General features: G+C 54.1%; 1 protein-coding gene across 1 annotated transcript in view; it reads left to right on the top strand.

Moving 5' to 3' along the window:
• The window catches only part of LOC144676754 (sarcoplasmic/endoplasmic reticulum calcium ATPase 2-like), a gene marked incomplete at its 3' end in the record, with an annotated part of 31,227 nt that extends 5,678 nt beyond the window's left edge, over window positions 1-25,549 (top strand). Inside the window, exons 2-6 of the mRNA XM_078537077.1 lie at window positions 7,802-7,819; window positions 14,006-14,088; window positions 22,753-22,857; window positions 24,208-24,346; window positions 25,469-25,549. Of these exons, the coding sequence (XP_078393203.1) occupies window positions 7,802-7,819; window positions 14,006-14,088; window positions 22,753-22,857; window positions 24,208-24,346; window positions 25,469-25,549 (426 nt within the window). The remainder of the gene's footprint in view (window positions 1-7,801; window positions 7,820-14,005; window positions 14,089-22,752; window positions 22,858-24,207; window positions 24,347-25,468) is intronic.
• Between the last annotated feature and the right edge of the window lie 445 nt (window positions 25,550-25,994).

Genomic DNA, 25,994 nt, shown 5'->3' with positions numbered 1-25,994 from the left:
GCTAAGACCGCCGATTCCCACCTCAGTAACAGCGCCTGACTTCACCCTGTCTCAGCTCCATAAGAACAGTAGAGATAGGAACAGGAGTCGGCCCTTATAAAACAGAGGCAGGTAGATTCTTGATGAACTCTGATGAATCAGAGTATTGGGGTGTGGGCAGGATGGTGGAGTTGAGGCCACAATCAGATCAACTCATGATCTGATTGAGTGGTGGAGCAGGCTCGAGGGGCCGAATGGCCTCACCCTGCTCCTGATTCGTATGTTCGTATTTGATCCATCGAGTCTGTTCTACCATTCAATAAGATCGTCTGCTGCTGACACTGGGCCTTTGTTACGCCCAAACTCAACTATTCCATTCTGTACCCTGCTCCAGCCTCTACAGCCCTCCCTATCTCTGTAGCCTCCTCCAGCCCCTACACCCCTCCCATCTCTGTAACCTCCTCCAGCCCCTACAAACCCTCCCTATCTCCGAAACCTCCTCCAGCCCCTACGACCCTCCCTATCTCTGCAACCTCCTCCAGCCCCTACAACCCTCCCTATCTCTGTCACCTCCTCCAGCCCCGACAACCCTCCCTATCTCTGTCACTTCCTCCAGCCCCTACGACCCTCCCTATCTCTGTAACCTCCTCCAGCCCCTACAAACCCTCCCTATCTCTGAAACCTCCTCCAGCCCCTACGACCCTCCCTATCTCTGCAACCTCCTCCAGCCCCTACAACCCTCCCTATCTCTGTCACCTCCTCCAGTCCCGACAACCCTCCCTATCTCCGTAACCTCCTCCGGCCCCTACAACCCTCCCTATCTCTGTAACCTCCTCCAGCCCCTACACCCCTCCCTATCTCTGAAACCTCCTCCAGCCCCTACAACCCTCCCTATCTCTGTAACCTCCTCCAGCCCCTACAACCCTCCCTATCTCTGTAACCTTCCGCAGCCCCTACAACCCTCCCTATCTCTGTAACCTCCTTCAGCCCCTACAACCCTCCCTATCTCTGTAACCTCCTCCAGCCCCTGCAAACCCTCCCTATTTCTGTAACCTCCTCCAGCCCCTACACCCCTCCCTATCTCTGTCACCTCCTCCAGCCCCTACGACCCTCCCTATCTCTGTAACCTCCTCCAGCCCCTACAACCTTCCCTATCTCTGTAACCTCCTCCAGACCCTACAACCCTCCCTATCTCTGTCACCTCCTCCAACCCCTACAAACCCTCCCTATCTCTGTAACCTCCTCCGGCCCCTACTCCCCTCCGAGACCTCTGCGCTCCTCTAATCCTGGCTCCTTGAGCGTTCCCTGATTCCCATGGCCCCTGGATGTCGGGCTGAGAACGGGGAGGATGATGGGCGGACACTTTGACAGATACGCCGGGCTCAATACTGTTAAAAGCCTGAGGGGAATATATTTTTTTTAAAAAGCGTAAGCAGTGAAATTAAAAAGAGAACTCGGGGCTGTCAAGAGAGGGCACGAAAAAATTTGACGAGGAAAACCCAATGATTTTTGATAAAGAGCAAGCGAATTGCGATAAGGAGGGGGTTGGGCTTATTGGGGGAGCTTGGGGAGTAATGTGGACAGGGGTCTGGCCCTTCATGAATGCTTTGCTTCTGTTTCCGGGGAAAGTTGTCGGGGGGGGATCAATGCAGATATTGCAATCAGGGAGGGGGCAGTGTGGAATATTTGGATGAGCTTCAGTTGGAGAGAGAGAGGCAATTTGCCGCGGGCAAACACCTTTGGAGAGTGGATCAGCGCTCCCGGGCCCGGATGGAAAGTATCCCCAAGCAGTGGAGGGGAGCAAACGCCAGAGGCTCTGGCCGTCATTTGCCAGCCCCCCTCCGGAGGTCCGGAGACCAACTAACGGGGAGGGGGGGTGAGCCAATTGGCTTCAACTCGCCGATGGGGAGACGATTGGGGAAAGGGCGTGAGGGACGGGCCGACTCCTTTCTTGACCCGCTGCCGTCGGCAGGGAGTTGCCAGGGGCGGGTCCATGCCTGACCGCCGCCGCTGAATCTTATTGGAGGAGGCCCCACGAGGGTGGACGGGGCACGACCCGGAAAAGCCCACCCCACCGGATGCCCAGGGTGGGGGGAGGTGAAGGTGGGCAGGCTGGATTCCAAATCGAGGAGGAGGAGGGTGATTGTGGGCGGGCGTTTCGGTCACCGGGAGGGCTGGCTGTTTCCGGTGGGCCTTCCGCAGGGCTCGGCGCCAAGTTGCTCGCCTTTCCCCGGCACGCGTCGATGGCGCGGTCTCGCACGTAGTTGAGAAATTTGCGGCTGGCGCACGGCTTTGGCGGCGAGGAAGGGAACGGTGGGCCGCCGGGAGGTTTCCTGGGCGGGCAGGAGGAGTGTGAGGCTTTGCATTTGGGCAAGGCCTCAAAAGGCAAGGGGTATTCCCAACCAGAGGGAGGATGCTGAGAAGTGCAGGGGAACAGGCACGCTTCTCAAACAGATCGCCCCCCTCCCTTAGGTGGGTGGACAGGTTGAGAGAAGGACAACGATCAGCCCGAGGCACAGAACGCGAGAGCTGCGAGGTTAGGCTGGAACTTTATATTTTAAAAAAAAAGGAAAAGAGGTCACTGCCTGAGGTAGCGCTCTGCTCATTCTACTGGAGGACAGATGTGATTGCGCGACAGAGATTTACGGAGGATGGTCCCCCGGACTGGACATCTTTAGCGACTGGGGTAGATTGGACGAGCTGGGTTCTTGGGAACAGAGGAGGCCGAGAGGGGAGAGTGCATTAAACTATCCAGGCCTATTGCCCTTGATTTAGAGTCGGTGCTGAGGGGCTTAGAAGGGTGTCAAGGGGAAATTCTGGGAATGTTAAAAACCGAAAAGGAGCAATCGCTTTGCTGGGAGTGTACTACGGGCCCCCAAACAGTCAGAGAGAAGGAGGAGAGTAGATATGTAGGCAAATTTCAGAGAAGTGTGAAAATAACAGGGTAGTAATAGTGGGGGAATTTCAACTTCCCCAACATTAGCTGGGTTCGTCATAGTGTGATAGGTTTAAAGGGAGCGGAATTCTTAAAACGCATCCAGGAAAGCTTTTTAAGCCAGTATGGAGAAGTTCCTACAAGAGAGGGGGTGGTCCTGGACTTAATTTTAGGGAATGAAGCCGGGCAAGTGGTAGAGGTATCAATGGGGGAGCATTTTGCAGATAGTGATCATAACTCAGTTAGATTCAAGGTTGTGATAGAAAAGGACAAGGATGGGCCAGAAATCAGAGTTCGAAATTGGGGGAAGGCCGGTTTTAATAAGATCAGGTATGATTTGACTAGAGTGGTCTGGGAGCAGTTACTTTAAAGTAAGTTTGCGTCAGAGCAGTGGCACTCATTCAAGAAGGAAATAGGGAGAGTACAGGGCCAATGTATTCCAGTAAAGATAGAAGGTGAGACCAACAAATCCAGGGAACCCTGGATGTCGAGGGATATACAGGTTTGGATAAAGCGAAAAAGGGATGCTTATGGCAGATATCGAGGGCTCAGAACAGCAGAAGCCCTAGAGGAGTGTAGAATGTGTAGGGGGAACTTAAAAAGGAAATTAGGAGAGAAGAAAGGGGGCATGAAAAAACATTGGCAGGTAAAATAAAGGAAAAGTACATTAAGAGTAAGAGGGAAGCTAGGGAAAGAGAAGGGCCCATTAAGGACCATAGTAGTAATTTGTATGTGGAGCCAGAAGACATGGGTAGGATTCTAACTGAATACTTTGTGTCAGTGTTCACAAGTGAGAGGGACGACGTGGGTATGGAAATCAGGCAGAAGGACTCTGATATAATTAAATAAATTAGCATAGAAAGAGAGGAGGTTCTAAGTGGTCTGGCAGGCTTAAAAGTAGATAAATCTCCAGGCCCGGATGAAATGTATCCCAGGATGTTGAGTGAGGCAAGAGAGGAGATAGAAGGGGCGCTGGCAATAATTTTCAATACCTCTCTGGCCACAGGAGAGGTGCCAGAGGACTGGAGGACAGCCAATGTGGTACCGTTATTCAAGAAGGGAGGAAGGGATAAACCAGGGATCCAGTGGTGGGGAAACTATTGGAAGCAATTGTGAGGGACAGAATTAATCTACACTTGGAGAGTCAGGGATTAATCAAGGACAGTCAGCATGGTTTTGTTAAGGGGAGGTCATGTCTGACCAATTTGATTGAATTTTTTGAAGAGGTGACCAGGTGTGTAGATGAGGGCAATGCATTTGACGTAGTCTACTTGGACTTCAGCAAGGCTTTTGATAAGGTCCCGCATGGGAGACTGATAACGAAGGTAAGAGCCCATGGGATCCAAGGTAAATTGGATCCAGGATTGGCTGAGCGGCAGGAAGCAGAGGGTGATGGTCGAGGGGTGTTTTTGTGACTGGATGCCTGTGTCCAGTGGGGTTCCACAGGGATCGGTGTTGGGTCCCTTGCTGTTTGTGGTAAATATAAACGATTTAGACTTGAATGTAGGAGGGTTGATCATTAAGTTCACGGTTGATACGAAAATTGGTGGGGTGGTAAATAGTGAGAAGGATAGCCTTAGATTACAGGAGGATATAGACGGGCTGGTCAGATGGGCTGATCAGTGGCAAATGGAACTTAATCCGGATAAGTGTGAGGTGATGCACTTGGGCAGGACAAACAAGGCACGGGAATACACGATGAATGGTAGGACCCTGGGAAGTACCGAGGATCAGGGGGACCTTGGTGTGCATGTCCACCAGTCCCTTAAGGTTGTGGAACAGGTAGATAAGGTGGTTAAGAAGGCATATGGGATACTTGCCTTTATTAGCTGAGGCACAGAATATAAGAGCAGGGAGGTTATGCTGGAACTGTATAAAACGCTGGTTAGGCCACAGCTAGAGTATTGTGTGCAGTTCTGGAATCCGCATTATAGGAAGGATGTGATTGCACTAGAGAGAGTGCAGAGGAGATTTATCAGGATGTTGCCTGGGCTGGAGAGTTTTAGTTGTGAGGAGAGATTGGATAGACTGAGGTTATTTTCCCTGGAGCAGAGGAGATTGAGGGGGGGACATGGTTGAGGTGTATAAAATTATGAGGAGCATAGATAGGGTAGAAAGGAGGGAACTTTTCCCCTTGGTGGAGGGATCAATAACCAGGAGGCATAGATTTAAGGTAAGGACAGGAGGTTTAGAGGGGATGTGAGGAAGAATTTTTTCACCCAGAGGGTGGTGGGAATCTGGAACTCGCTGCCTGAAAGGGTGGGTAGAGGCAGAAACCCTCATGACATTTAAGAAGTATTTGGATGTGCACTTGTGATGCCACATGGCATACAAGGCTATGGGCCTAGTGCTGGAAAATAGGAATAGAATAGTTAGGTACTTGTTTGACCGGCACAGACTCGATGGGCTGAAGGTCTTTTTTCTGTGCTGTCGACCTCTATGACTCAGAGGGTTGTGGGGATCTGGAACTTGCTGTCTAATAGGGCTAGAGGCAGGAGCCCTGGTAATGTTGAAAAAGTACTCAGATATGAGCATAAAATGCCATAACCTCAAAGGGCCAGCATGGATACAATGGGCCAATTGGTCTCCATGCTGTGAATCACTGTGATGATCACTTAAAGACCGAGCTTTTCGACAGCACTCCTGTTCGAGGTACCTGTCCTGGGAGTGTTTGATGGGGACAGTGCAGAGGGAGCTTTACTCTGTATCTAACCCCGTGCTGTACCTGTCCTAGGAGTGTTTGATGGGGACAGTGTAGAGGGAGCTTTACTCTGTATCTAACCCCGTGTAGTACCTGTCCTGGGAGTGTTTGATGGGGACAGTGTAGAGGGAGCTTTACTCTGTATCTAACCCCGTGCTGTACCTGTCCTGGGAGTGTTTGATGGGGACAGTGTAGAGGGAGCTTTACTCTGTATCTAACCCCGTGCTGTACCTGTCCTGGGAGTGTTTGATGGGGACAGTGTAGAGGGAGCTTTACTCTGTATCTAACCCCGTGCTGTACCTGTCCTGGGAGTGTTTGATGGGGACAGTGTAGAGGGAGCTTTACTCTGTATCTAACCCCGTGCTGTACCTGCTCTGGGATCACTTGATTTTAGGCACTGGGTATTAAATGTGGTATGGCAGGGGTGACGGGGAGTGGGGCAGGTTACCCTGTCACGTTGATGTGGCGATCTGTTCCCCCATGAGCCTTGCGTTTCCAACTCACTTTCCTTGTTGTGCTGATCCCAGTCTCTCTGGCCCTGTGTTTTGAGCAGGGTGTTAATTCCCAGTGTGCAGATAATCGGCACAAAGAGCTTTGACAGGGAGGCTGTCACTGTGTCCATCACCGATGTTGATTTGCTTTCTGGTTTTCCCAGGTGTTCTCGGAGGGAGCTGTTTGTATGCGTGTCTCTGGGTAATTCGCAGCGTTGCTGAGCTGCATGTGTGATTGAAAAAGCGTTAGCTAGCGTTTGTGTGTGCATGCGCACGCGGATAGGGTTAAACTCGGTGTAAATGTGTGTAAATGTCTATGTAGTTGCGTATTGGCGTGTGAAGTAGCGAGTGTGTATGTTTGTGAAAACCGCACATCTGTGTGTATTTATGAGCTTTTGGCATATGTGCATGTTAACATGGGCGCCCATATGTGGGCACTGGTGCACCCACGCGTGTTGACATTTTTGTATATTTGTCTGCGTTGTCGGTTGTTTTTGTGTGTGCATGAGTTGTAGCGTGTCTGTAAATATGTGCATGTGTAGGAGCGTGTCTGTGTATTTGTGCATTTGTAGCGTGTCTGTATATGTGTACATGTGTAGGAGCGCGTTTGTATTGTGTGCATGTGTAGGAGTGTGCCTGTATATGTGTGCGTGTGTAGGAGTGTGCCTGTATGCGTGCGTGTGTAGGAGCATCTGTATGTATGCATGTGTTGGAACGTGTTAGCATGTTTGTAATTTGTGCATGTGTTCTTGCATGTTTGCTTGTTTGTATATTTCTGCATGTGTTGTGTGTTGGCATGTTTGTATATGTGTGCATGGGTTGTAGCATGTTGACATGTTTGTATATGTGCATGTGTTTTAACGTGTTGGCATGTTTGTAATTTTTGCATGTGTTCTTGCAGAAATATACAAACACGCAAACACGCTACAACACATGCAGAAATATACAAACGTGCAAACACGCATGTGTTGTAGCGTGTTGGTGTGTTTGTATATTTGTCCACGTGTTACAGCGTGTTGCCGTGTTTGTATGTTTGTGGTGTGCGTGTGTCTGTCTGTGGTATGGATTATCTAACCACGATTCTCACTAATAATAACAGCCTTTTAATCAAAAAAACACGTTTGCAGCTCGGAGGTTGAACTGCAGTGTGACATATATCGAAAAATTCACATATCGGTGAGGCAATTGGGTTAGAAACCCCAGGACATGTCACAATCGTGGAGCAGCAAAAAACAGACAGACAATAACAGCAGGGTTTTAAAAGAAGGGTAATGTTTGAATTAAAACGAAATTAACATTGCAAACCAGTACACCATTCCTACATGACATCTGAACTTCAGCGGTTAAGTGCTCCATTGAGGACCCGAATCACGTCAGGAATAGGACTACACCGACTCCTTTCCATCCTCCAGTCTCACCGGGGATTGCATGTTAGTCGAGCTGCTGTGATTGCCCTGGGCGCCTCGGAGTTCTGAAACTGGGCGGATTGATTCCGAACTCAGTGCAAATGTTAACTAGAGCTGTGTGTTGTCCGGTCGGTAACTCTTAACACGCCTGGTTGCTGGTGGTGCGGGAGAGCAGCCTTCCCTGACCAGGATGGCTGTGTGGTCTCCAGTGTTTTATCACCTGCGTGCTGCAGTTTCTAACACCTTGTCTCTCTTCTCTTCCATGTGGCTGCATTTCCTGCGTACTCAGAACTCCCAGCGGAAGAAGGTATGAAAGATTTGAACCTTGAGCGGTGATATCGATTATAAGTGAGACATAATCGACCACACTGAGTCTGCCCCTCCATTCAGTAGCTGACCTTGGGCTCCATTCTCCATTTTCCGGCCTGCTCCCCATCCCTCTAGATGCCCCGAGACACCAAAAATCTGTCTGTCCCAGCCTTAAATGTATTCAGCGATGGAGCGTCCGCAACCCTCTGGGGTAGGGATTTCCGAAGATTCCCAACCCTTTGAGTGAAGAAATTTCTCCTCGTTTCAGTCCTAAGCGATCGGCCCCTTTATCCTGAGACTCTGCCCCCGCCCAACCCCGTGTCTTAGATTCCCCCGGCCAGCGGGAACAATCTCCCAGCGTCCACCCTATCCAACCCCCCTCAGAATTTTGTAGGTTTGAAGGAGATTGCCTCTCATTAATCCCTACAAGCAATTCAGCCCCTCCCTGGAGACTAGACAGCGACAGGAGGAGGCCCCATTCATCCCCACCCTCAACATGGGAGGGGTTGGCCATTCCGGACTGAGATGAGGAGAAATGTCTTCACTCGGGGGGCTGTGAATCTTTGCGATTCTCTACCCCAGACAGCTGCAGTTGCTCGGTTACGTTGAGACGTTTCGGACTGAGATCGAGATATTTTGGGACCCTGAGGGGTTTAAGGGCGATGGGGTGAGCGGGGTTCAGGTAGAAGGTCAGGTGCTATCTTGTTGAATGGCGCAGCAGGCTTGAGGGGCTGAATGCCCCCCCCACCCACCCACCCACAACCACCCCTTTTGACCTGATGGCTTCACACTAGCCTTTGGCTGCCCCTTCCTGTTTGCCTTCCTTGCTCCCAAGACCTTTGGGCCACCTGGGTCGCTGCCCGGGGTGTGGCCATCAGACCCCTGCCACCTGCCAAGGTGCCCGCCATGCTGGATGGCAGTGACCTGAGCAGCTTCCCCCTGTGCGGTGCTGAGCGTCGCCAACACTTCCCCAACCCTAACCCCAACCCCACCTTTGCCCCCTCTGCAGTCACTGGCCAGTGACCACCCTCCACCACCCCCCCACCCAAATTCATCTCGCCAGGGAGCGAGGGCAGCTCTCCCAGGCCTCCAGCTCCTCGATCGCCAAGTGGACCCCCCCATCGAAACCCCTTGGAGGGAGCGGGGAGTGCACCCCTCTCACCCTCACCTCACCTCACCTCCGCTTTCAGATGTGGCCCCGGGAAGGCAGGGGAGGGATGTCTGCTTTTATTTATCCTTTGGCGGGATGCGGGCCATCGCTGGTTTGCTCACCCCTAATTGCCCTTGAACTGGGTGGCTAGCTCGGCCACTTCAGAGGGGCAAGTTATTGTTGTGGGTCTGGAGTCACGTGTAGGCCGGACCGGGTAAGGACGGCCAATCTCCCCCCTCCCCCCCCCCCCTCCTAAAGGGGCGTTCGCGAAGCAGATGGTTTTCAAAGCAGTCGTTGGCAGTATCGCGGTGACCATGACTGAGACTTAACTTCGTAATCCCATATTTCATGAATTGAATTGGAGTGGCAGCCAGCTGCTGAGGGAGGGTTTGAAACCGTGTCCCAGAGCCTTCACCAGGGCCTCTGGGTTACTCGTAGCCGCCTCCCCAGCTTGTTTTGCGGCGAGGCAGAGATCTCCGTTTGTCGTCTCCTCCTCATTCTCGTCCACGCTGACCACCCATCCCCGAGAGAGAGGGGCACAGTCACAAGTTCTCACCAACCCGAACGTCAAATGCCCTGAATCCCAGTCCCACATTTGCACAAATCAGATAACGCTCCTTCCAACAGAGGCTCGGTGGACAGTGATCAGGAGCAGGAACCCTGGCTGATTCTCTCACTCTTTCTCTCTATCTCTCTCTCTCTTTCTATCTCTCTCTCTCTCTCCGCCTCTCCCTCCCTCTCTCTCCGCCTCTCCCTCCCTCTCTCTCCGCCTCTCCCTCCCTCTCTCTCCGCCTCTCCCTCCCTCTCTCTCCGCCTCTCCCTCCCTCTCTCTCCGCCTCTCCCTCCCTCTCTCTCCGCCTCTCCCTCCCTCTCTCTCCGCCTCTCCCTCCCTCTCTCTCCGCCTCTCCCTCCCTCTCTCTCCGCCTCTCCCTCCCTCTCTCTCCGCCTCTCCCTCCCTCTCTCTCCGCCTCTCCCCCTCCCTCTCTCTCCGCCTCTCCCCCTCCCTCTCTCTCCGCCTCTCCCCCTCCCTCTCTCTCCGCCTCTCCCCCTCCCTCTCTCTCCGCCTCTCTCCCTCCCTCTCTCTCCGCCTCTCCCCCTCCCTCTCTCTCCGCCTCTCCCCTCCCTCTCTCTCCGCCTCTCCCCCTCCCTCTCTCGCCTCTCCCCCTCCCTCTCTCTCCGCCTCTCCCCCTCCCTCTCTCTCCGCCTCTCCCCCTCCCTCTCTCTCCGCCTCTCCCCCTCCCTCTCTCTCCGCCTCTCCCCCTCCCTCTCTCTCCGCCTCTCCCCCTCCCTCTCTCTCCGCCTCTCCCCCTCCCTCTCTCTCCGCCTCTCCCCCTCCCTCTCTCTCCGCCTCTCCCCTCCCTCTCTCTCCGCCTCTCCCCCTCCCTCTCTCTCCGCCTCTCCCCCTCCCTCTCTCTCCGCCTCTCCCCCTCCCTCTCTCTCCGCCTCTCCCCCTCCCTCTCTCTCCGCCTCTCCCCCTCCCTCTCTCTCCGCCTCTCCCCCTCCCTCTCTCTCCGCCTCTCCCCCTCCCTCTCTCTCCGCCTCTCCCCCTCCCTCTCTCTCCGCCTCTCCCCCTCCCTCTCTCTCCGCCTCTCCCCCTCCCTCTCTCTCCGCCTCTCCCCCTCCCTCTCTCTCCGCCTCTCCCCCTCCCTCTCTCTCCGCCTCTCCCCCTCCCTCTCTCTCCGCCTCTCCCCCTCCCTCTCTCTCCGCCTCTCCCCCTCCCTCTCTCTCCGCCTCTCCCCCTCCCTCTCTCTCCGCCTCTCCCCCTCCCTCTCTCTCCGCCTCTCCCCCTCCCTCTCTCTCCGCCTCTCCCCCTCCCTCTCTCTCCGCCTCTCCCCCTCCCTCTCTCTCCGCCTCTCCCCCTCCCTCTCTCTCCGCCTCTCCCCCTCCCTCTCTCTCCGCCTCTCCCCCTCCCTCTCTCTCCGCCTCTCCCCCTCCCTCTCTCTCCGCCTCTCCCCCTCCCTCTCTCTCCGCCTCTCCCCCTCCCTCTCTCTCCGCCTCTCCCCCTCCCTCTCTCTCCGCCTCTCCCCCTCCCTCTCTCTCCGCCTCTCCCCCTCCCTCTCTCTCCGCCTCTCCCCCTCCCTCTCTCTCCGCCTCTCCCCCTCCCTCTCTCTCCGCCTCTCCCCCTCCCTCTCTCTCCGCCTCTCCCCCTCCCTCTCTCTCCGCCTCTCCCCCTCCCTCTCTCTCCGCCTCTCCCCCTCCCTCTCTCTCCGCCTCTCCCCCTCCCTCTCTCTCCGCCTCTCCCCCTCCCTCTCTCTCCGCCTCTCCCCCTCCCTCTCTCTCCGCCTCTCCCCCTCCCTCTCTCTCCGCCTCTCCCCCTCCCTCTCTCTCCGCCTCTCCCCCTCCCTCTCTCTCCGCCTCTCCCCCTCCCTCTCTCTCCGCCTCTCCCCCTCCCTCTCTCTCCGCCTCTCCCCCTCCCTCTCTCTCCGCCTCTCCCCCTCCCTCTCTCTCCGCCTCTCCCCCTCCCTCTCTCTCCGCCTCTCCCCCTCCCTCTCTCTCCGCCTCTCCCCCTCCCTCTCTCCCGCCTCTCCCCCTCCCTCTCTCTCCGCCTCTCCCCCTCCCTCTCTCTCCGCCTCTCCCCCTCCCTCTCTCTCCGCCTCTCCCCCTCCCTCTCTCTCCGCCTCTCCCCCTCCCTCTCTCTCCGCCTCTCCCCCTCCCTCTCTCTCCGCCTCTCCCCCTCCCTCTCTCTCCGCCTCTCCCCCTCCCTCTCTCTCCGCCTCTCCCCCTCCCTCTCTCTCCGCCTCTCCCCCTCCCTCTCTCTCCGCCTCTCCCCCTCCCTCTCTCTCCGCCTCTCCCCCTCCCTCTCTCTCCGCCTCTCCCCCTCCCTCTCTCTCCGCCTCTCCCCCTCCCTCTCTCTCCGCCTCTCCCCCTCCCTCTCTCTCCGCCTCTCCCCCTCCCTCTCTCTCCGCCTCTCCCCCTCCCTCTCTCTCCGCCTCTCCCCCTCCCTCTCTCTCCGCCTCTCCCCCTCCCTCTCTCTCCGCCTCTCCCCCTCCCTCTCTCTCCGCCTCTCCCCCTCCCTCTCTCTCCGCCTCTCCCCCTCCCTCTCTCTCCGCCTCTCCCCCTCCCTCTCTCTCCGCCTCTCCCCCTCCCCCTCTCTCCGCCTCTCCCCCTCCCCCTCTCTCCGCCTCTCCCCCTCCCTCTCTCTCCGCCTCTCCCCCTCCCTCTCTCTCCGCCTCTCCCCCTCCCTCTCTCTCCGCCTCTCCCCCTCCCTCTCTCTCCGCCTCTCCCCCTCCCTCTCTCTCCGCCTCTCCCCCTCCCTCTCTCTCTCTCCGCCTCTCTCTCTCTCTCTCTCTCTCTCCGCCTCTCTCTCTCTCTCCGCCTCTCTCTCTCTAACCCAGGGGTCACTGGGCAGTGATCAGGAGCAGGAACCCTGTCTGATTTCCCCTCTCTCTCTAACCCAGGGGTCACTGGGCAGTGATCAGGAGCAGGAGCCCTGGCTGATTTTCCCCTTCCTCCCTCTCACCCCGGGATCACTGGACATTAATAAAAACGGAAAATGCAGGAAGAACTCACCAGCATCTGTGGAGAGAGAGACAGAGTTAAAGTTTAGAGTCTGTAGGACCCTTCGACAGAGCTGAAGAGAAGTAGAACGTGATGAAATTTATCCTGTTTGCCGTGGGTGGAGCAGATGTAACTGGACACAAGGCCAGCGATAGGTGGGGGCTAAGGAGAGATTGGCAAAGACGTCATGGATTATAGGACAAAGGGAGTGTTAATGGTAGTGCTCAGGTCCTCATCTTCCAATTCGGCCCTTTTCAGCCTTCCGGGCTTAACATTGAGTCCAACTAACTCTCCTCCATCCTCCTCACCCCCCTTTTTAACCCCCTTTTTTTCAAATTTATTCATTTTTTTATCCACTTAGTTTTATTTTTATTCATTGTTTTATCCCCCTTTTTCCCTCCTTTCTCCCCCCCCCACCCCACCCCACCCCCCACAAGGGCCTCCTGTCACTGGTTCATGTCGTTCTTTCACACGGTGCTTACCCTTGTCCTGCTATGACCACATTCTGCTTTCTTACCTTGATGCCACTATCAGCACCTCCTCTAGTCCTTACCACCACCATTAACACCCCCTCTGTCCTTATGTCCATGACGTCTTCAATCTCTCCTTAGCCTCCACCTATCGCTGGCCTTCTATCCAGCTTCACCTGCTCCACCCCCCATCTTAAACAGAATAAAATTCATCACATTTCTACTTCCCTTTAGCTGTGAAGAAGGGTCACACGGACTCGAAATGTTAACTCTGTTTCTTTCCCCACAGATGTCGGATCTGCTGAGTTTTTCGAGCACTTCCTGTTTTTATTTCAGATTTCCAGCATCCGCAGTATTCTGCTTCGATCACTGGGCAGTGATCAGGAGCAGGAACCCTGGCTGATTTCCCCTCTCTCTCTAGCCCTGGGATCACTGGGCAGTGATCAGGAGCAGGAAACCTGGCTGATTTCCCCTCTCTCTCTCTAACCCAGGGATCACTGGACCGTGATCAAGAGCAGGAACCCTGGCTGATTTCCCCTCTCTCTCTCTAACCCAGGGATCACTGGACAGTGATCAGGAGCAGGAACCCTGGCTGATTTCCCCTCTCTCTCTCTCTCTAACCCAGGGATCACTGGACAGTGATCAGGAGCAGGAGCCCTGACTGATTTCTCCTCTCTCTCTCTAACCCAGGGATCACTGGACAGTGATCAGGAGCAGGAGCCCTGACTGATTACCCCCCTCTCTCTCTAACCCAGGGATCACTGGACAGTGATCAGGAGCAGGAACCCTGGCTGATTTCCTCTCTCTGGGGTAATATGTATTTCTGTGCAGTCTGACCAGCCCTTTCGCCTGGCCATTTGCTTCTGTGGTTCTGGTTCTGAATCCTTCAGTTGATGAGTATCAAAAGCTTTGCTTCTATGTGGTAATGGATTGATCTCTTTCTCTTTCTCTCCCCCCTCTCACCCTCCACTCTCTCTGCCCCCCCCACCCCCTTGCCTCTCTCCCCCACCCCCACCCTCTCACTTGCCCCACCACTCCCCGTCTCTCTCCCTCACTCCCTCTCCAGGAAAGTCACTCTGGTCTCTGGTGCTCGATCAGTTTGAAGATTTACTGGTGCGGATATTACTGCTTGCGGCCTGCATCTCATTTGTAAGTACATTAATCATTTTAGCTCAGCTCCTTTGGGCGCTGCATGTAGCAAACTCGCACGGCCCAAACACTGCTCGTCATAGTGCCAGTAAGGCACAGGAGGCCATTCAGCCCATTGAGTTCATGCTGGCTCCTTGTAGAGCACCCCAGTCAGCCCCATTACCCTGCTCTCTCCCCGTAGCCCTGCAACTGTGTATCTCAGAAGTGCTATGACGTGGCAGGTGATGTGAGCTGGGTGGACCGAATCCACGAGGGAAACTTGGCCATCCTATCACAACGGTTTTTTATTCATTACGAGAAAATTTGTGCACTGAATTCAGAAATAATAAGCCCACTAGCACCTTTAGAGATTAAAATATTTATTAACCAAAGATTCCATGCACTTTCATAAGACTTAATACTATAATAAACCCCAAAACTCCCAATTAACCTGACTCCAAACTACACACCCTCTTTAAGGCAACAGTCCAAAATAGATTTTAAATCTAGATAGGCAAACCAGCAAGGTTACCACAGCACCCGCTCAACAGTGGAATTCCAAAGGCTTTTTAACACAACTTTAGTTACTGGACGCAGTAGACTTGTGCAAAAGTGGCTAAAGGCTTCTCCCAAGTCTGTCACACCGTACCTTTTCAGGATTTTACATGCCCCCCTCCCCCCCCAACATAACCTTCCATCCTTCTTTATATATGTTTCTCTCTCTTTAATCTGTCAACTACATTTTTTTGTACGCCTTTGGAAATTTACTTCTCCCATAATATAAAAATCTTTCATGTTGCCAATATGGTCAGTATCGATTGGGAAGGATCAACATACTGCTTGGCCTTGCTTATCTTTGTTGGTTGTTAACATCCTATCATCCCTTTGAAGCCCAAACAACCCCTTTTGCTTATCGAAAAGTGCAAATTTCCATCACGCCCTACATGCTAAGCCCACATCATTAGCATGTCAAATGCCTTTTACCCCCTAACTACTTTTGATAATTTCAAGCTTGTAGTCTATCTGACTCCAATTCAATTAAATCACACAGACAGAACAATCTACACTCACACCCATGAACCTACTTTACAATAAATCACAGTAATATCACAAAAGAATAAGTTGGTTTTTCATGAGACAATTGTCCGTCTAATTTGCTTTTAAAATCCTGCATCGTCTCCATGTTTACTGCCTTCGCATCCGCCCCCCACCCCCAACCCATCCAATGTGGGCAGTGAGTTCCCGCTCATTACCACGCACTGTGAGGAGGAGAGCTCATCCTCACATTCTTCCCCCCCACCCCCACACACTGGATTTCTTGCCCAAAATCTTCAATCTTTCTCCCCTAGTCCTTGAACCATCAGTTAATGGGAACAGCTTCCCCTTGTCTACCTGATCCAAACCTGTCATCGTCATCTCCGAATCTCTCCTCAATCTACATTGCTCCGAGAAGAACAGCTCCAACCTCTCTAAACTCACCTTGTAGCTAAAATCCCTCAGGCTGGAACCATGATGGTAAATGCCCTCCGCACTTCAGCAACAGCGGACGGATTGGGCTGTTCTCCTTGGAGAAGAGCAGTCCGAGAGGAGATTTGATAGAGGCGTTCAAGATCATGAGGAGTCCGGACAGAGTCGATAGGGAGAAACTGTTCCCATTGGCGGAAGGATCGAGAACCAGAGGGACTCAGATTTGACTGTCTGAGAGTGTAGGGGAGACAGGGTCAATCGAGTGGTTAGGATCTGGAACGCACTGTCTGAAAGTGTGGTGGAGACAGGGCCAATCGAGTGGTTAGGATCTGGAACGCACTGTCTGAGAGTGTGGTGGTGACAGGGTCAATTGAGTGGTTAGGATCTGGAACGCACTGTCTGAGAGTGTGGTGGAGACAGGGTCAATCGAGTGATTAGGATCTGGAACGCACTTTCTGAGAGTGGGGGAGACAGGGTCAATCGAGTGGTTAGGATCTGGAACGCACTTTCTGAGAGTGGGGGAGACAGGGTCAATCGAGTGGTTAGGATCTGGAATGCACTGTCTGAGAGTGTGGTGGTGACAGGGTCAATTGAGTGGTTAGGATCTGGAACGCACTGTCTGAGAGTGTGGTGGAGACAGAGACGGTCAATCGAGTGGTTAGGATCTGGAACGCACTGTCTGAGTGTGAGACAGAGACGGTCAATCGAGTGGTTAGGATCTGGAACGCACTGTCTGAGTGTGAGACAGAGACGGTCAATCGAGTGGTTAGGATCTGGAACGCACCGTCTGAGAGTGTGGGGGAGACAGGGTCAATCGAGGCTTTCGAAAGGGAATTGAATCATTGTCTGAAAAAGAAGAACGTGCAGGGTTAGGGGGAGAAGCTGGGGGGACTGGCACTCGTTGAGTTGTTCCTTCAGAGAGTCAGGGCAGATACGATGGGCTGAATGGCCTCCTCTACCATAACCGTTATGATTCTATCTTAAGAATCCCCACATCCTCCCTGACATGTGCTTACAAAACTGGACCCAACGCTCGGGTTGTGGCCAAAGCTGAGCAGAACTTCCCTGCTTTTCCACGGAGCATTTTCCTTATCCGCAGGGTCTGGCACTATCCTCTCATTCTGTCATGACCTAGGGTAACAAATGCTGCCCCAGATGGAGGGGGTGAAGAGCATTTGACTCTGATGGTGGAATTGCATGTGCATCCAGTGCTGTACCTGTCCTGGGAGTGTTTGATGGGGACAGTATAGAGGGAGCTTTACTCTGTATCTAACCCCGTGCTGTACCTGCCCTGGGAGTGTTTGATGGGGACGGTGTAGAGGGAGCTTTACTCTGTATCTAACCCGTGCTGTACCTGTCCTGGGAGTGTTTGATGGGGACAGTGTAGAGGGAGCTTTACTCTGTATCTAACCCCGTGCTGTACCTGTCCTGGGAGTGTTTGATGGGGACGGTGTAGAGGGAGCTTTACTCTGTATCTAACCCCGTGCTGTACCTGTCCTGGGAGTGTTTGATGGGGACAGTGTAGAGGGAGCTTTACTCTGTATCTAACCCCGTGCTACACCTGTCCTGGGAGTGTTTGATGGGGACGGTGTAGAGGGAGCATTACCCTGTATCTAACCCCGTGCTGTACGTGTCCTGGGAGTGTTTGATGGGGACGGTGTAGAGGGAGCTTTACTCTGTATCTAACCCCGTGCTGTACCTGTCCTGGGAGTGTTTGACGGGGACGGTGTAGAGGGAGCTTTACTCTGTATCTAACCCCGTGCTGTACCTGTCCTGGGAGTGTTTGACGGGGATGGTGTAGAGGGAGCTTTACGCCATAACATCCTGTAACTCGGAATGCTAGAAGCTGACACTTCTGACCTTAAATGGAAATGGTTTGGCTTTTACTGTGAGGAAATGGGCTTTGCCTCAATTTGGCTCTGATTTCCCACTACAGCTGGTTTCTTGAAGCTCAGGCGTTAGCTTGTTGTGAGGAACTGTGTTGAGAGCAATACTTGGAACAGAGGCAGCCAGAGGCCTAGTGGGGGGGGGGGGGTCACTTGGATAGCTGGGCTGGGTTAGCAACTGGTGTTGAAGCCCCGGCAGTCTCCCGGGTACGTTTGCCGTCAGACATTCCAGACTGCGACGTGGTTTTGTTAAAGGGTCATCTGGGGACACCGCAATCTATGGTCTCTCCGAGCTGGTGGTCTGCCAGTGATACCGGGACGCAGCCGCGCTGCTCTGGCACTCCAGGGGAGGCCCCGTCAAACTCGCAGCAGTTCCGGCTCTCCACCCATGAGGGTGACACAACGAGAGCCCAGCTTGCACACGGCCGAAAAAGGTTTAAGGGCATCGTGAAGTTCGAGTCTTTCTGCACTGGAATGTGCTTTTATAAATACACCAGATTCCGGGTGGGAATGGGGCGGTAGATGTGAATCAGTGAACTCTCTACCCACCACTGAGTTGTCGACGAGGCATTGGGGGAGGGGCACAACATGAAGCCTCATTTCAAACATTCCCAACCTCCTTCTGGTTAGCACAACCCCACTGGGGAATTGGGAACGTTCACAGGGCAGCTCTCAGACCCAATACCATCTGGCTGTGCAGGCCAAACAATGAAACGCTTTCCTGTTCACTCCCACTGTACACAATCCCAAACCCCTTCCCGTTCACTCCCACTGTACACAATCCCAAACCCCTTCCCGTTCACTCCCACTGTACACAATCCCAAACCCCTTCCCGTTCACTCCCACTGTACACAATCCCAAACCCCTTCCCGTTCACTCCCACTGTACACAATCCCAAACCCCTTCCCGTTCACTCCCACTGTACACAATCCCAAAGCCCTTCCCGTTCACTCCCACTGTACACAATCCCAAAGCCCTTCCCGTTCACTCCCACTGTATACAATCCCAAAGCCCTTCCCGTTCACTCCCACTGTCCACAATCCCAAAGCCCTTCCCGTTCACTCCCACTGTCCACAATCCCAAAGCCCTTCCCGTTCACTCCCACTGTCCACAATCCCAAAGCCCTTCCCGTTCACTCCCACTGTACACAATCCCAAAGCCCTTCCCGTTCACTCCCACTGTACACAATCCCAAAGCCCTTCCCGTTCACTCCCACTGTACACAATCCCAAAGCCCTTCCCGTTCACTCCCACTGTACACAATCCCAAAGCCCTTCCCGTTCACTCCCACTGTACACAATCCCAAAGCCCTTCCCGTTCACTCCCACTGTACACAATCCCAAAGCCCTTCCCGTTCACTCCCACTGTCCACAATCCCAAAGCCCTTCCCGTTCACTCCCACTGTCCACAATCCCAAAGCCCTTCCCGTTCACTCCCACTGTCCACAATCCCAAAGCCCTTCCCGTTCACTCCCACTGTCCACAATCCCAATGGACCCAAGCCCCTTCCCGTTCACTCCCACTGTCCACAATCCCAATGGACCCAAACCCCTTCCCGTTCACTCCCACTGTACACAATCCCAATGGACCCAAACCCCTTCCCGTTCACTCCCACTGTCCACAATCCCAATGGACCCAAACCCCTTCCCGTTCACTCCCACTGTCCACAATCCCAATGGACCCAAACCCCTTCCCGTTCACTCCCACTGTCCACAATCCCAATGGACCCAAACCCCTTCCCGTTCACTCCCACTGTCCACAATCCCAATGGACCCAAACCCCTTCCCGTTCACTCCCACTGTCCACAATCCCAATGGACCCAAACCCCTTCCCGTTCACTCCCACTGTCCACAATCCCAATGGACCCAAACCCCTTCCCGTTCACTCCCACTGTCCACAATCCCAATGGACCCAAACCCCTTCCCATTCACTCCCACTGTACACAATCCCAATGGACCCAAACCCCTTCCAATTCACTCCTATTGTACACAATCCCACTGGACCCAAATCCCTTCCCGTTCACTCCCACTGTCCACAATCCCAATGGACCCAAACCCCTTCCCATTCACTCCTATTGTACACAATCCCAATGGACCCAAATCCCTTCCCATTCACTCCCACTGTCCACAATCCCAATGGATCCAAACCCCTTCCCGTTCATTCCCACTGTCCACAATCCCAATGGACCCAAACCCCTTCCCGTTCACTCCCACTGTCCACAATCCCAATGGACCCAAACCCCTCCCCGTTCACTCCCACTGTCCACAATCCCAATGGACCCAAACCCCCTTCCCGTTCACTCCCACTGTCCACAATCCCAATGGACCCAAACCCCTTCCCGTTCACTCCCACTCTCCACAATCCCAATGGACCCAAACCCCTTCCCATTCACTCCCACTGTCCACAATCCCAATGGAGCCAAACCCCTTCCCGTTCACTCCCACTGGACACAATCCCAATGGAGCCAAACCCCTTCCCGTTCACTCCCACTGGACACAATCCCAATTGGCGGAGCAGCCCTGGCTCTCTATCCATGCAGCGCACCCTCAGTGATTGTAAGATCTGTTGGTAAATGGTGAAAGCCTGACATCCCTCACATCGATTAGCATAGACAATGCTCCAAAAGTGAATTGAAGGTTAACAGATTCCATGCCAATGGGAAAAGAGTAGGATCATGGGATTAGTTGACCAGCTCCACCCAAGCGCAAAATGGGCCAAATCTACTTTTTCTGATTTCTGACCCTCCAACCGCGCGGCGCTCCCTCAGTACTGACCCTCCGACAGTGCAGCGCTCCCTCAGTACTGACCCTCCGACAGTGCGGCGCTCCCTCAGTACCGACCCTCCGACAGTGCGGCGCTCCCTCAGTACCGACCCTCCGACAGTGCGGCGCTCCCTCAGTACCGACCCTCCGACAGTGCGGCGCTCCCTCAGTACCGACCCTCCGACAGTGCGGCTCTCCCTCAGTACCGACCCTCCGACAGTGCGGCACTCCCTCAGCACCGACCCTCCGACAGTGCGGCGCTCCCTCAGTACTGACCCTCCGACAGTGCAGCACTCCCTCAGTACTGACCCTCCGACAGTGCGGCACTCCCTCAGCACCGACCCTCCGACAGTGCGGCGCTCCCTCAGTACTGACCCTCCGACAGTGCGGCGCTCCCTCAGCACTGACCCTCCGACAGTGCGGCGCTCCCTCAGCACCGACCCTCCGACAGTGCGGCGCTCCCTCAGCACCGACCCTCCGACAGCGCGGCGCTCCCTCAGCCTCGACACCCCGGCAGCGCGGCGCTCCTTTGTTGAGGGGAAAATGGAGGATCAAGATGAATGAATGCATACTCTGATTGAAATTTCACTTGTCAGCGTCTGGCTGAGGATTTTTTTCCTTGTTTGGCACATTCCTGCAATCCTCCTGAAGGGTTAACAGGTCAATCGGTTTATTTCTGGCTTTTGGTTTTCTAAAAACTCGCGACTAGCCGTTCGTAGCCTACCTACCCTCCTGGCCGCCTCCCTGGGGGCGGGACCATTTCATGCCGCGCTCCGAGATCAGTCTTAATTCCCAGACCTCCATGACCTCACCCCTCCCCCCTCCTCCGTTACTTCACATACCATCCCTGGGAACGGGCGCAACAAATTGAATGCTTCCTGTCCAATCGAGATAAACATTCCCAACTCTCCGGGGTGCTGAGCTTATGTCAGGAATGTTTGGATCAGGAGTTGCCTTTTTTTTTCTCGCAAGTAACATAAACGGACAGGAATGTGCTCTTGGCCCTCTTGTGGGCATTGGTGAATTCACAAGGAACTGGCTTCCCTGTTGATGTCCCGTGTCCTGGCTCACCTTCCACTGTGCACGCGCTTTATACCCGGCGCCAGCAGCGAGCTTTCCCAGGGCAGGTACGGCGATTCGTTTGAATTAAGCTCCCGCTACACTGTCCCCATCAAACACTCCCAGGTCACGGGGTTAGATACAGAGTAAAGCTCCCTCTACACCGTCCCCATCAAACACTCCCAGGTCACGGGGTTAGATACAGAGTAAAGCTCCCTCTACACTGTCGCCATCAAACATTCCCAGGACAGGTACAGCACGGGGTTAGATACAGAGTAAAGCTCCCTCTACACTGTCCCCATCAAACACTCCCAGGACAGGTACAGCACGGGGTTAGATACAGAGTAAAGCTCCCTCTACACTGTCCCCATCAAACACTCCCAGGACAGGTACAGCACGGGGTTAGATACAGAGTAAAGCTCCCGCTACACTGTCCCCATCAAACACTCCCAGGTCACGGGGTTAGATACAGAGTAAAGCTCCCTCTACACCGTCCCCATCAAACACTCCCAGGTCACGGGGTTAGATACAGAGTAAAGCTCTCTCTACACTGTCGCCATCAAACATTCCCAGGACAGGTACAGCACGGGGTTAGATACAGAGTAAAGCTCCCTCTACACTGTCCCCATCAAACACTCCCAGGACAGGTACAGCACGGGGTTAGATACAGAGTAAAGCTCCCTCTACACTGTCCCCATCAAACACTCCCAGGACAGGTACAGCACGGGGTTAGATACAGAGTAAAGCTCCCTCTACACTGTCCCCATCAAACACTCCCAGGTCACGGGGTTAGATACAGAGTAAAGCTCCCTCTACACTGTCCCCATCAAACACTCCCAGGTCACGGGGTTAGATACAGAGTAAAGCTCCCTCTACACTGTCCCCATCAAACACTCCCAGGACAGGTACAGCACGGGGTTAGATACAGAGTAAAGCTCCCTCTACACTGTCCCCATCAAACACTCCCAGGGCAGGTACAGCACGGGGTTAGATACAGAGTAAAGATCCCTCTACACTGTCCCCATCAAACACTCCCAGGGCAGGTACAGCACGGGGTTAGATACAGAGTAAAGCTCCCTCTACACCGTCCCCATCAAACACTCCCAGGGCAGGTACAGCACGGGGTTAGATACAGAGTAAAGCTCCCTCTACACTGTCCCCATCAAACACTCCCAGGGCAGGTACAGCACGGGGTTAGATACTGAGTAAAGCTCCCTCTACACTGTCCCCATCAAACACTCCCAGGACAGGTACAGCACGGGGTTAGATACAGAGTAAATCTCCCTCTACACTGTCCCCATCAAACACTCCCAGGACAGGTACAGCACGGGGTTAGATACAGAGTAAAGCTCCCTCACCATTTTCCAAACAGTGTTCCCTGATTTTACACTGGGTGTCAGCATCAGTACAGTTATTGTTCCTTTATTCTGGATGTTTCGCTGTGGGGGGCTCTTTGTGGTTGTACACCTGTTCCTGCGCTGGCCTGATTTGAGTCTATTTTCTGTTCCCTCAGGTACTGGCCTGGTTTGAGGAAGGAGAACAAACTATCACAGCTTTTGTGGAACCATTTGTCATTCTGTTGATCCTCGTAGCAAACGCTATTGTGGGCGTTTGGCAGGTACTGATGAGACACCAAGCGCCAAGATTTTACAAAGAATTTAATGTAGTGGGCTAGGCTCCAAGGAGGTATCAGCCAGGGTTCCTGCTCCCGATCACTGTCCAGTGATCCCTGGGTTAGAGAGAGGGGAAATCAGCCAGTTTTCTTGCTCCTGATCACTGTCCAATGACCCCTGGGTTAGAGAGAGAGGGGAAATCTCCTGATCACTGTCCAGTGATCCCTGGGTTAGAGAGAGAGGGGAAATCAGCCAGTTTTCTTGCTCCTGATCACTGTCCAGTGATCCCTGGGTTAGAGAGAGAGGGGAAATCAGCCAGTTTTCTTGCTCCTGATCACTGTCCAGTGATCCCTGGGTTAGAGAGAGAGAGGGAAAATCAGCCAGGGTTCCTGCTCCTGATCACTGTCCAGTTATCCCTGGGTTAGAGAGAGAGAGGGGAAATCAGCCAGGGTTCCTGCTCCTGATCACTGTCCAGTGATCCCTGGGTTAGAGAGAGAGAGGGGAAATCAGCCAGGGTTCCTGCTCCCGATCACTGTCCTGTGATCCCTGGGTTAGAGAGAGGGGAAATCAGCCAGGGTTCCTGCTCCTGATCACTGTCCAGTGATCCCTGGGTTAGAGAGAGAGAGGGGAAATCAGCCAGGGTTCCTGCTCCTGATCACTGTCCAGTGATCCCTGGGTTAGAGAGAGAGAGGGGAAATCAGCCAGGGTTCCTGCTCCTGATCACTGTCCAGTGATCCTAGGGTTAGAGAGAGAGAGGGGAAATCAGCCAGGGTTCCTGCTCCTGATCACTGTCCAGTGATCCTAGGGTTAGAGAGAGAGAGGAAATCAGCCAGGGTTCCTGCTCCTGATCACTGTCCAGCGATCCCTGGGTTGGAGAGAGAGGAAATCAGCCAGGGTTCCTGCTCCTGATCACTGTCCAGTGATCCCTGGGTTAGAGAGAGGGGAAATCAGCCAGTTTTCTTGCTCCTGATCACTGTCCAATGACCCCTAGGTTAGAGAGAGAGAGAGAGGAAATCAGCCAGGGTTCCTCTTCCTGATCACTGTCCTGTGATCCCTGGGTTAGAGAGAGAGAGAGAGAGAGGGGAAATCAGCCAGGGTTCCTGCTCCTGATCACTGTCCAGTGATCCCTGGGTTAGAGAGAGGGAAGAAATCAGCCAGGGTTCCTGTTCCTGATCACTGTCCGATGATCCATGTGTTAGAGAGAGAGAGAGGGGAAATCAGCCAGGTTTCCTGCTCCTGATCACTGTCCAGTGATCCCTGGGATAGAGAGAGAGGGGGGAAATCAGCCAGGGTTCCTGTTCCTGATCACTGTTGAGTGAGCCCCCACTGATCCTCTGCCTTTTGCTTCCATTCAGGAGAGGAATGCGGAGAATGCAATCGAGGCACTGAAAGAGTACGAACCTGAGATGGGGAAGGTTTACCGGCACGATAGGAAGAGCGTCCAACGGATCAAAGCCCGGGATATTGTTCCTGGGGATGTCGTTGAGGTGGCGGGTGTGTCTGTGTGATTTATACGGCGTTGCTGGTGATCGGGCTGTGAGGGTTGGCTCAGGAGCGCTGTTCCCACGTTCAGGGTGGACTGTGGCGCTGGACAGGTTTTGCTGACAGGGTGTATTCCGCTCTGTTATCCAGCTGTTCCCGTAGGTGTGTCTCACTGAATGTCAGCTGAGACATGAGCCACGGACCTGCAGGAACTTGTTAGAGGGCACTTTGCTCACCAGTTGGCTGAAATCTGGTGCCTCAAAGCATGAAATGGTCAGGCTTGAGCTGTTGGACTGCTAGATCGATGTGGCTTGATGAGCGGCAATTACTGTCTGTCTCTCCCTCTCCTGAGGCAGAAAATCCCGATTTCTGGTCCCAACACCAGAGACTCAAGTCGCAGAACCCAAAGTGACTCCTCCCCTACTACCAGTACTGAGGGAGTGCCACACTATCAGGAAAATGTAAACTGAAGGAGTGCCGCCGCGCTATCGGCGGGTCAGTGCTGAGGGAGCGCCGCGCTGTCGGCGGGTCACTGCTGAGGGAGTGCCGCGCTGTCGGCGGGTCAGTGCTGAGGGAGTGCCGCGCTGTCGGCGGGTCAGTGCTGAGGGAGTGCCGCGCTGTCGGCGGGTCAGTGCTGAGGGAGTGCCGCGCTGTCGGCGGGTCAGTGCTGAGGGAGTGCCGCGCTGTCGGCAGGTCAGTGCTGAGGGAGCGCCGCGCTGTCGGAGGCTCAGTGCTGAGGGAGCGCCGCGTTGTCGGAGGGTCAGTGCTGAGGGAGCGCCGCGTTGTCAGAGGGTCAGTGCTGAGGGAGCGCCACGCTGTCGGCGGGTCAGTGCTGAGGGAGCGCCGTTCTGTCGGAGGGTCAGTGCTGAGGGAGCGCCACGCTGTCAGAGGGTCAGTGCTGAGGGAGCGCCGCGCTGTCGGAGATTCAGTGCTGAGGGAGCGCCGCACTGCCGGAGGGTCAGTGCTGAGGGAGTACTGGAGGACTAGTAACCCAACCTGAGTTGCCAATTCTGTCTGCAGGTACGTCGGGCACCTGTTAGATGTTTCCCATCCCTGCACTTAGTGCTGTGTGTTTTCGGTCAGCTCACCTGAGTGTCTGCCACTAACTGGGCTTTGTCCTTTTTGCTTTCTCAGTGGGAGACAAAGTACCTGCTGATATTCGGCTCACCTCAATCAAATCGACAACACTCCGCGTGGACCAGTCGATTCTCACAGGTACGACATGGCAACACGAAACGGATTGGCTCAGGGCCAGGGTTCTTGCTTCTGGTCTCTGCCCGGTGACTACCTGCGTTAGAGAGAGAGAGTGGGAAAATCAGTCAGGAAATCTCCGGAATGATCCTTCTCTCCCTATCTCTGTAACCTGCTCCACCACCTACAACCTTCCCTATCTCCGTAACCTCCTCCAGCCCCTACACCCCTCCCTATCTCTGTAACCTCCTACAGCCCCTACAACCCTCCCTATCTCTGTAACCTCCTACAGCCCTCCCTATCTCTGTCACCACCTCCGACACCTACAACCCTCCCTATCTCCGTAACCTCCTCCAGCCCCTACACCCCTCCCTATCTCTGTAACCTCCTACAGCCCCTACAACCCTCCCTATCTCTGTAACCTCCTACAGCCCTCCCTATCTCTGTCACCACCCCCGACACCTACAAC

This window comes from Cetorhinus maximus, unplaced genomic scaffold (assembly GCF_964194155.1).
Source record: "Cetorhinus maximus unplaced genomic scaffold, sCetMax3.hap1.1 HAP1_SCAFFOLD_1872, whole genome shotgun sequence".
In the NCBI taxonomy this organism is placed as follows: Eukaryota; Metazoa; Chordata; class Chondrichthyes; order Lamniformes; family Cetorhinidae; genus Cetorhinus; species Cetorhinus maximus.
Note: the sequence above shows the minus strand (reverse complement) of the source record. Positions and strands in the feature narration are given on the sequence as shown.